General features: G+C 27.2%; 1 protein-coding gene across 1 annotated transcript in view; it reads right to left on the bottom strand.

The window, feature by feature from the left end:
• LOC107442591 (chorion peroxidase-like) overlaps positions 1-12,331 on the bottom strand; it is a 114,188-nt gene that overhangs the window by 51,827 nt on the left and 50,030 nt on the right. The window contains exons 2-3 of the mRNA XM_071181788.1: positions 11,077-11,256; positions 8,892-8,974 (exon numbers count right to left, since the gene is read on the bottom strand). Of these exons, the coding sequence (XP_071037889.1) occupies positions 8,892-8,974; positions 11,077-11,256 (263 nt within the window). The remainder of the gene's footprint in view (positions 1-8,891; positions 8,975-11,076; positions 11,257-12,331) is intronic.

Genomic DNA, 12,331 nt, shown 5'->3' with positions numbered 1-12,331 from the left:
AAGAAAGGAAAAAAAATAGTGCGTGGAGTCCCTCCGCACGGAAGAAGTTAAACTTTGTAACCTGCTACGTTAATTGTAGAAGAATCAGCAGTCGTAGAAGGATCACTAGTTCTATTCAACGACTCTTTTTCCTGCTCCGCTCGTTTCCGTGCTCTGTAATAGCGGTAATATTGTGCATTTTTCCCTCGTGGATCTCTTGAACCAGTGGAAGTGCTTGTGGTTGCCTCATCGTCTCACCATGGAAAATGTATTTGCATTAATAATGTATGTGAATGCGTCATAATGTAATTTCAAAAGAGAAAACCTAACAATCAATTGATATTCACAAGAGACGTACATTGACGTAACCTTAAATCCTTCGCATTGTCCGTGGGATTGTTTTCACTTAAGGCTCTTATACTATCAGAGCTGACCTATCAAGCAATATTGGAGTAAAAAAGTTCACAAGTTAACGTTAAGTTAGTATTGTGCTTATGTTAGCTCTTTGGAGCAAAAATAGATGATGAGTCGGCCTGTCTAATTCAGGGGCTCTATTTTCACTCATTTTTTACAATTGTTATCCACTAAATTTGAAAATAAAGAATACTATCCTATTAAATTATATGTGTATCAAATCAAACTAAAAAAATATTTATAGAAAAGCAATACTATTATTATTTTTGTGCTAGTGAGAACCAAAACAATATGGAAATGAATGAGGGATAACTGGATCCTACCACGTGATTTCCCGGCCAATAAAAATGTAGCGTTAAACGTTTAACGCAACCTTGTTGGAAGTCGCATAAGAAGTATAACTTCAAAAACTGAGTTTGTAGATTATTCCAATTAGGAAATAAAGAGTGTTGTTTTTCTGATTCCAGTGAGTCGGTTTTCTGAGTATTGCAATTGTTAACCGAAAATGATGATTAGATTTAATTTATTTCTCAATAGCAGCAATGAATCTAAGTTACTACAAAAAACTTTTTCAAATTTTTAAATGCAATAGCTTTTATTTTTGGTGCAATAAACTCTCATTGTTAAGAAATAAAAATGATTATGTAGGAATTGCAGGGATTGATGAGAAAACCTCTCTACTTATTTAATATAAATATGTAACCGATATGATTGTACTTTTTTTTAAATTTTTCTCTAATTCAATAATTTTATTTCATTTACTATCATGCTACGATTTATGCATTTAACTCTGCACTTGTCAAAAGAAACTAAATTGATTTTTGACTAAAAGTATCACAGAACTGCGAATCTAGGTAGGTAAGTACTTTATTTACATCACACTAGAGCTGCACAGTGGGTAATTGGCAATGGTTTGACCACTCATTTATAAGGCCACATCTACAATTTTGGCATAGATCTGAAGGAGAAGGAAATTTCCTCCAGATCCCTATACCCATGGTACTGTTCAGCGATCAATCACAGGACCTTATTTTAATCAATTTTAATACGTTTTATTCAATTACAGAACAGATTCTACGAGCACGTTTGCCGTATGTACTCGGTGGCTATAAGCGGAGTCGAAGATCGAATCCAGGTCTCGTTGGACCAAAGTTCGATTCTCTAACCCTGAGCTACAAGCTGAGCGCTGCTGTAAATGTAATGAACTTATATTACTTTCTAAGAATTTGTTTCCTATTGTGAGAAATTAATGCTATAATTTTAAAAATAAGTTCATACAGCTTTGGTTAAAAACATTTATATTTTTTACATCATAAAATTGTGTTCAACTAAGTTAAAAATAGGTTAAATTACAAATAAATTTATTGTTCAACTGGCCACAATTTGGCGCCAGAAACCACTGGTTCATTTCTGTTTTCGCTTTAAAATTTGCATTTTTCGATTAAGTGATAAAGCGTGATACATTTCACTTAGATACGGTTTTCTTTTTTTAAATTTAAGAAAAAAACTTTTTTTTGCTCCATTTACGAAAATTGCTGGAAGTAAAACACGATTCATTGCTGTCATTATCCTCGCAGACAAGATATGTATCGCTAATCGTCTATCTTCATTGTTCATCTAGCTATCTCGAACTCAGATTATCTTTTCTTTAGTTAATATAATTAACTTCTCATCTGTCATTTTCTTGAAGCGAAAATTATTATCTCAGTGGAAGTATAGTACAGAAGTCTACAGGTTTTTTTTTAAATCGCAATTTCTCTGAGAAGTATTGTTAGTTTAACAAGTAGCTTTGTTGATTTGTTTTTTTTTTCCTATCATTGTTCTAAATTTACAAAAACAATGCTTTTCTATTTCTTGGAAGATTTTATTACATTTTTAAAATTAAAAATGGATATTGTTCTTTTGCTAAAAACAATATTTAGGCTGTTCATTTACGTAACACAATGTGCATTTTCTTTCGCCTAATGTATACTGAGAAAAAAAGTATGGTCTAACCTGCCAAAATGTCGTTAAATTTACCATATTTCTGGCTCTATAGGAAGATTAAAAAGCTCGGTAATTTTTTATGAAGTGCTTTGGTAATGATTTGATTAAATTAACCTTAAAATATAGCATTATAATGTGTGATAAAATTTAGTAAATGAGACAAAATTTCTTTTATCATTGCATAAAAACAATAAATTCAGGTAAATTAACTTTTTAGTTTTGCATTTTTATTAATTATTTGGTAATAACATCCATAATTTCGAGAATTATTCTAACGCATAAATTACCAAATGAATCGTTTATAAATACCAAATATTTTGTTTCTATTACCAGAATTACGGTTTATTTTACCAGAAATTTTATTACAGTACGGTAATTTAATCAGAATTTTTTTTCTCCGTGTAAATCATGAATTGTTCCTTCAAAACACAATAAAAAATGCAATTTATTAATTTTTACGAAATTAAATGCAGGATGTTAGATAAGATTTTATAAATTGTGCGCAACTTTAACCTAAAGTTTAAATTGAAAATAAATTTATTGTTTAACTGGCAACTCTTAATTAATTTTTTATATTTTAATTTATTTTAAAGTGCTGAAACGAGTTTCAATTTACGTAAATACGATTTCTTATTTTAATTTTAAAAACGTTGCTGTTCCATACATGGAAATCGCTTGAAGTGAAATATGATGCAATACTGGCGTTTTCTTCAAAGACAAAATAGTTATCGCTAATCATCTATCTTTTTTGTTCATCTAGCTATCTTGAGTTCGGATAATTTTTCTTTCAGCTAGTATAATTAACCTCACATCTGTCATTTTCTTGAAGCGAAAATTATTGCCTTGTTGAAAGTTAAGTAAAGAAGTCTAAAAAAGTTTCCTTTTTTGGAATTTGTCTGCGAAATATTGTTTGTCGTTGTTTGAATATTAAATTTTATTTAACAAGTAGCTTTGTTGATTTGTCCTTTTAATATTGTTCTAAATTTATTAAAAGACTACATTATCATCTCTGCATTGCCAATATTTATTTTTCTTTAAAAAAAAATATTGTTCTTTTGTTTAAAACAAAATTTAGGCAGCGGTTTTTGCTTAACACTTAAAAAAGAAAGTTATTTTTCTTTTTGGAAATATGTAATAAATTAATTTCTTTAAAAAGGTGTTTTAGCTTTTCAGCTATAGATAAGGGCTATTTATTCATTTGCGAATTTTCTAATTCAAAACTGAAAAAAATCATATCATGTTAATTGAAAACAAGCGTTTAACACATATACGAGATGTGAAAGAGATGCAAAATCCTAATAAAAACTTAGAAGATAATTATGAATGCATTAAACAGTTTTGTGGGTGTGGCTGAATTCGTACTGTCATTATTAATATTTTTTTCCTTTTTTAGTGAATACGAATTGATTACACTGAGAAAAAAAATTATGGTAAAATCCACTAGAATATAGTAAAATTTACCGTATGGGAACGCAAAAAGATTAGGAATTTTTAAAGTACTTTAATGATTTCGAATGATTTTGGTAAAATTAGCAATGAAATATGCTTTAATAATGTGATAAAATGTAGTAAAATTTTGTAATTTTATCATGATACCAGGGCTTAAAAGCAGTTTATTTTGTTAAATCTTTTCAGTTTGGTATATTTTATTAAGTTTATAGCAATAAGGATTATAATTTTGAAAATCAAATGAAATGAATGATAAATGGAAAAACTACCAACGGCCATAAAAATGAAAGTTCATAACTTAACAATTATGAAACAAAATTAGAGTAATTTTAGAGGAAATTTTAAAAAAAATCCTCACTTTTGTAAGAAATTGGAAAGTTAAGCTGACTTTCATGACTTAAAGTTATTAAATTATTATCTAAATTATTTTTAAACGTATTATTAATACATTTTTTGATACAATTAAAATATCCAATTTTTGTTCATGTTAATTATTATTAACCTATGTTAAATCACTTAATAATATACTAGTTATAGGTGTTGACATTTTGCTGACAAGTAACAGGCTGAATTTGAATACGTCTGTCATCAACTTTCACTCGTTAATTGAAAAGGTGAAAATAGCCAATGGCGATTGAGTTCGCTGACATTTCAATTAAATGATCAAGCTGATAAAAAATCAGCTACTAAATGTGGTCATTTAGGTCGAAGAATAATGGGAGTTAATTAACCTAGACCAAATAAACAGTCCTATTTATTATTATCATATCATCTACTTAATTAAATGATAATTCAGACTGAAAGACGCATATTAAATATTTATTTGCAAGTTGAATAACGTATTGGGATACATTATATTGGCAGTTATTTCAAAATATCCATTGCTTTGAATATGGGTCTCTATTTCGAAATTTCAATTCATGCGAAGAGTTAACATTTACATAAACAAGGCGTTGTCACAAACAAAATTTTAATAATAATGCTGGAAAACAAATTTATTGTTGCATTTATCGAAATAATCCTTATTGCCTAACTCGGGTGTGGGGAATTCAAATCTGAAATTTGTTTTGCTTCTAAAGCTACGGATTTGTTTTAAAAGGACATATTTAGTCTATTTTTTTTAAACGAAATGCACAATTTTAATAACGTAATATATAACAGCGGTTGAAATTTATTGTTGCAACAAACTTCTAGAGGAGTTAGTGCTCCCCATCAGAATTAAAATTTCATAATGAATCCATGCCTGGAATAGTCGTTGTTCGTAGCTAGGTGCGCTTTCATTATGACTAGAGCCCGGATTTTGATGACCTAAAAAATGCCCTTACAAACTGCAAAAAATGCCCTTACAAACTGCAAAAAATGCCCTTAAAAATGCAAAAAATGCCCTTAAAATGCGAAAATTGCTCTGAAAATACCTTATGACATGACTTAAATAGAAATAAAAATATTGAACTAAAACAATGTTTTACTCTTTAAAATTATTATGAGACGTTTCAAAAAATATAAAGCAATGCAATACTTGTTCTACATTCATTAAAGTTTGAAAAATATGTTTTATATCCTAAAATAATAAAAAAAAGGAAAATATATTGACTCCCAAACATTTTCATTTTGTATAGAAACTTAAATGAATAAAACAACTTCCATCTCATAATATTACTAAATATCAGAATTACAGTGGATTAAAAAATTTTTTTTTAATATTTTGAAATGTAAACGAGCGTCTCTTGTCTGAAAACAAATTTTTATACCAGGAGAAGCTTCTTTCAACGTCTACTGACGTTATTGGTGCGTACTTGAAAAGGACGGTCACACTTACTGACAATTCTTCTTCAATTTGAAAGAATGTTGCTTCCCCTTTTAATATCCTCGAGATTTTCTTCATTGTTTGGAAGCAAGTGTAATAATAAAAAATAATAAAAATCAGAAAAAATTAACAAAAAATTTAAAAAATGCTTTAAAATGCAAAATACACCTCAAAATTTAAAGAAAATGCCCTATAAATCTCAAAAAATGCTCTAAAGGACAAAAAATGTCCAAAAATGCAAAAAATGAAAAAAAAAATGCAAATGTCATCAAAACCCGGGCCTTAATTATGACCTTTTTAGAAGCAGAAAAAAAGTGTTCATATTAAAAAAATTGCTCTAGTGGAATATGATGACATTTCTGGGCAAGGATTCCTATGCAATTTCAATCTTGATGATGTGCCCTAACTATTCTAGAAATTGGTCGCAACATTTAAGCGACCTCTTGTCATATATAACATTTAAAAACTTGTACATTTCGACAAGAAATAGACTAAAAATGACTTTAAAAAAACTGTTGACTGGAGAGAGAAACCGATTGCAAATTTACAATCAGTGAAACGAAAGTATCCTAAAATTGTTAAAAATATTATGCAACCGAAAAAAAGTTCCTTTAATTTAATCACTCATTTTAAATTCATTCAAATCACTCATTTAAGTATTCTTAACCATCATAACAGCATATTAATGAAATATCAGTGTTCAAAAGTTGTGAATATATTGTATTAATAGATCAAACATTTGCCTTAATTAATATCAATAGTTAAAAACGTCAACGTTCTTTAAAACTGAATAACATTATAAAAATTACAATTATGTTTTGAATTTAATAATTTAGTAGATAGTATTCTCAATATTAAAATTTATTAACCACATTTTAAGAATTGTAACGTTATTGAAAGTTATTTTATAAATCATCGGAGTTACACTGCTTTTAAGTTATTAAAATATTCGATATTTTTTTCTATTTTTAATTACAGTTTCCTTATAAAATTTATTATTCTTTTAAATACATTATTTTTTGCCTTATTTAAGGCAATACAATGATCATTAAAGTTAAAACTTGAGGATGAAAGGGATTGATAATCAATTTTGTTTTTTGTGGGTGAACTGAATTATATAAGAACATAAATAAATAAATAAATAAATAAATGAATGAAAGAATAAATAAATAAATAAATAAATAAATAAATAACATTAAAACGCTAATTCGAAATGGTATTTCGGAGTTACGGAGAGTTTTGATTACAGCACTTAATAAAAATGGCCTAGTAAATACAAAGAGTAACAGGATGTCTATAAGTTAATGTAATTGAGCACAGCATTACGACAAAGTTTCAAAATTCTTGAAAAAAATCTGAATCTGGTTAAGTAACTAAATGGTTGAACATTATAGCAAAACGAAGTATTTAAAAATAGTAGCACTGTTCCGAAAGAGTTGAAACTGTAACAATGCTCTTCCTAATTCGCCAGAAATTGATAAATATTAATTTCTAAACAAAATATAGGTAGCACATAACAACTAAAACTAAATTGTATGTTAGTAAGTCTATTAGTAGGCATGAAAAAAATTTAGGTACATATGGAAATGGTAAATTAAATTATTTTATATAAAATTTGTTCATGTTTTTTAAGCATTCTAACTCACATAGAATGACAAATAAACAAAGTTAATATTGTATTATATTACTAACATTAATTAAACTTTGCTCATGCTTTATTTTTTTCATGGTTGTTTGTGCATTTGTTTGGACAGAAAAATTACATAATGGGACCCTTTAAATAAAAAGAACTGGAAATTTTTGTCTATCATCAGAAACAAATTAATAAAAAGTTATTACAGTATTTAGATGTAAATTATTTGTTTATCTTTTATTTAACGGTATTTTTCATTCTGCTTGATTTTGATTGTAGATATATTTAATATATATTAGTCGAAGTTGTCTTCACTATTTTTAATTATTTATGTTTAAATTATCTTGATTTTTCAGATATTTTTGTTCTATTTTTGCTCTATGAATTTTGTTTTATTGAAATAGAATATAACAATTATAACAGTTGTAAATAAAATAAAATGTTTAAAACTAAAGTTTTTTTCATTATATTATAAAGTGATTCAGTGATAAAACCTTATTACCCAACATTTTTTGATAAACAGCTTTTGATAAACAGTCGTTTCACAATCATTAAACGGCAATTGGATTCCATTTTGGTCTTGATAAATTATGTTCATCGATAAGTTATTGTCAACTTATGCAATTAAAATAATTATTAAAAATCATTAACAAAAATGATTATTAAAAATAACTATTTAAATTTTAAAAATAATTATAGAAATTTTTTTTTCATTATTGTTAAATTATTTTTCATTGTTCAATAATCTCATATTTTTGTAGTAACCTAAATCAAATAAGAATTTAAAGGTGTTATAATAATGATGGAGCAAAATTAAAAGGTTTAATTATTATTCTGATAGAGTCGGGAACAAAATGTTTGGAACAAACTCTGTGTTTAGAATAAAACATTTTGTGTTCCTTTGATTGAAACTTTTCAACTTTGTTTTATAAATATGTATATAGTTATAAATCAAGGACTCTTGCAAAGCAATAATCTTTTGCTCTAATGAGTTTGGCAAGCAGCATCCTGCAGGAGGCGGTAACCTCCTGTTATTAACAATGAAAATAACAGAAAATAAGAAAGAGGAATTTTGTTCGTATAATTATAGTTTTTATTTTTTATTTTTAAAATTTATATAGAGACGTAGTGTCTCAGGGGACAGAGCGTTTACTTTCGAATTAGGCGAACCGGGTTCGAATCTGAGCGATGACTGATCAAAACGAGTTCCGTACCCGTCTCGTATCGGACGTAAAATATCCTTAGTGGTAGATGGATCATGGGTTAGAGTCTCCTTGCCGCCAGTCTAACCGTAGGAGGTTTTCGTAGTTTTCATCTGCATGTAAAGCAAATGCGATCTAGTTCCATCAAAAAATCGACCTCGAAGGCAAATTTCTCTCAATACTTGATCCAGCAGTTTTCCGGATAAGGTTCAAAATTATGAGGCTGCGGAGCTGAATATTACTCGTCTTAAACCCAAGAAACTGGGTTGGCTGCTCAATGACGGTTATAAAATAAAAATAAAATATTTATATACATTGGGTAAAGTATTAATATCTGATATAGAGCATTTGGGGTTGATGATAAGATTTCTAATAATACAATATTTAAAAATAAATGCATTTCATCCCTTGATTTGCTTACCGAATTTCCTTTTTGCTTCATGGAGAGCTCTGTTAATATCTTCATACCTAATGCATGTTTGGTCAGGAGTTTCATTTTGCCAGCTATGAAAAATAAATAAATAAAAATATAATAAGGATTTAAATAATAAATATACATTTCTCATTGCTGCTTTTTATCATAAAACGTTTTGATATTTCTTGCAGTTAATAGTGCTTGATAGAAATGGCTGAAGAATGCTCTTATCATTTAAAAGCTAGACTTTGGTTTGTTCGCAGAAATAATCAGATTTGTATAGCCGTACTCTTTATTGTTATAATTATTGGCTTATGTTATTTCACTATAGTATGTATTTAGTATGGTTGTATTGTTGTTAACCACAGTGATGTGTAAATTAATAGATTTGATTGCAATAAACTTTTTCGACAAAATGGCTTTAAGTTAAAATAATGCGGTTCAAGTTTGTACCTTAATAACCGAAATCAATTCTCTTTCAAATTGGTTAAAAACAATCAATTTAAAAGTATTAAAAAATAATTTTTGTAACTTTTAAATATGAAAAGTAAATATTTCACTATTTTGCTGGTGAATTTCACATTAAATTACAAAATGTTTCTGTAATTTATTGGACACATATAATTTCAATAATACTTAAAATATCTCAACTAAACTTTAAACTTGAAAGAAAGAAAATTATAAATTGTATGATTTGATTGAAAGTTTTCAAAATAAGGAGCTTCAAGTGTCTCAAAAAAACCTTTCACTAAAAATTGTATAATTTGGTTGAAAGTTTTCAAAATAAAGAGCTGCAAGTGTCTCAAAAAGACCTTTCTCTAAAAATTGTATAATTTGGTTGAAAGTTTTTAAAATAAAGAGCTGCAAGTGTCTCAAAAAACCTTTCTCTAAAAATTGTATAATTTGATTGAAAGTTTTCAAAATAAAGAGTTGCAAGTGTCTCAAAAAAAAACCTTTCTCTAAAAATTGTATAATTTGGTTGAAAGTTTTCAAAATAAAGAGCTGCAAGTGTTTCAAAAAGACCTTTCTCTAAAAATTGCATAATTTGGTTGAAAGTTTTCAAAATAAAAAGCTGTAAGCGTCTCAAAAATACCTTTTTTTAAAAACTGCGATTCGCATAATAATATTTTTGTCTTATTTTTTGTTCAAGGGATAAAAACAGCTATTCCTTGAATATATAACTAAAAACATAGATGGATATTCAACGACAAATTTTTGTTTCTGTTGATAAATATTAGCACTGAAAATGACAAACAAACTCTTAGCTAATGATAAATAGCAAACAAACTACTGGTGATATTCTACTTGGAGTTTTTTCATACTCAAAACACGCCAACATTGGTGTTTTCGGAAGTGAAAATAACTTTCGTATGGGATTAAAGTTTGAGATTTTGTTGCAAGATTATTCAATTTTACGTGTTTTGATTTAAATTACGCTTTTTAAACTGTATTATGAGCCATTTAATCGTACATGAATGTTTGATTCGGTGTTAGTCCAGAATAAAATGCTCCTTAACACAATTTTTTTGGGTTGTCCAACACCATATTTGGAGAGATATTCCCCCACAGTTTTTACAGCGCATAACACAATTTGTATGCTACAGCATAAACCTATACAAAAATGCAGGAAGGCTGGATATAGTACATGAACTATGACGAGTGGGCTCATAATTTTTGTAGTAATGAATAAAAAGCATATTTAAAGTTTATTTGAGCATTTCTGTTCTTAAATCCGATAAATTGAATTAATTTTCGAAAAGTTTTAAAGATATTGAATGTTTGTTATGGCGGGAACATTTCAAGTGCTAATCAATAAAAGGTATTGGCGTCAATTTAAGATTTGAAACCTTACATTAGAGGGATATTTTTTTAACAAATTGTACAAAAAATCACTACTACTTGCTCACACGTTAAGTAAAATAAACTTTTGAACTTTATATCAAATAGAAATCATAACAACGCATTCCTTATTCCCAGGATAACGAGTTATATTTCGTTACAAAATTTGGCACATTAAACAAAACAAGCTGACTGATTTATTTGCTTAAAAATATTTTCTCTAACCAAATCAAAATGCATAAGAACATAAAATTATTTAACGATATTTCAACTACATTATTAGAATAAAACTATTTCTTTGGAATGATACATTAAATAATAATATAAATTATAACTATATTTTTGGAATTACCTGGGAAGAAACTGTGATATGTAGCTAAGCCCTACGTCTAAAGACCTTTTATATGGGTGGCCTTTACTTTGTTTTAATACCAGAGCACATTCTGGTGAAAAGTCTATATTATATGGTGAAGGTTGATCATAGGAAGACGCTACACTGGCAATTAGAAATAGCCACGTCCATGGCAGGAATCTGAAATAAGAAATGATCGTTACTATATACATAAATAAGTTATTCATGAATAATGTTAATATGAATAAATAAATAAATAAATAAATAAATAAATAAAGCATTTAATTTTAAAAACCGATAAAAAAAAANAATATATATATATATATATATATATTCATAGTTATAGCCTTTTTTAAAACAAAATAAAACATTTCTCTTTTCTGCCGCCATAAAAATTGTGGCTAACCCATATTTTTTATGTTAAATATTTATTCTTAATGTAAAAATGCAATTACATGGATAACTCTAAAACCAATTGGTTTATAAATAAAAATAGTTCTTTAAAAAGACAACTAAAATATTTCTTAATGACTAAGTATATCTTTCAATAATTACTCTTGAGGGATTCTACTCAAATGCGAATTATTGGGAATAGATAAAATATATGTATTAAATATCATACACAATCTGAAATCTTTTTTTACTCTCAGTATAACACAAATTTAAAAATATTAATATTTGTTAAGACAAAATTAATCTAAAATAATTAGAAGAAGAAGTATATCCAGATTAACTTGAAATACAAGATTAAAATATTAAGTCTAGATTAATGTATAAAACACAAATGTATTTAAAAAATCAATAAACATAATGTCATTAACAATATAATAGTACTTTAAAAGGCAACCTTTTAAGTACTACTATGGTTCATTCTCTTTTAACTTTAAATTTATGCTTTATATGTTTTTTCCCGCTTTTTGACACTCGGGTAAAAAGATTTCATTATCTGTTGTTGGATATATGAATATAGATCAGAAAAATATTTTAAATTTTCAATTTAATCTAATGATTTTACCTTCTTCTATGTTCTATTATCAATTATTCTAAAATATCATCTATTTATATTGTTTAGAACAATTGGTCACAGAAAGCTAATAGTTATTTTTGTTTATAAACGTTTAACACAAAATGACTAAAAATAACATTACAATTTAGGCTTTAATAATTAAATTGAATTAAATACAGACTGTTTTAAAAATTAATTTGATTGATAATGCCTTAGTGTTTACTTTTTATCTAACAAAACACAGAAAAT

Source organism: Parasteatoda tepidariorum, chromosome 6, assembly GCF_043381705.1.
Source record: "Parasteatoda tepidariorum isolate YZ-2023 chromosome 6, CAS_Ptep_4.0, whole genome shotgun sequence".
Classification (NCBI taxonomy): domain Eukaryota; kingdom Metazoa; phylum Arthropoda; class Arachnida; order Araneae; family Theridiidae; genus Parasteatoda; species Parasteatoda tepidariorum.
Note: the sequence above shows the minus strand (reverse complement) of the source record. Positions and strands in the feature narration are given on the sequence as shown.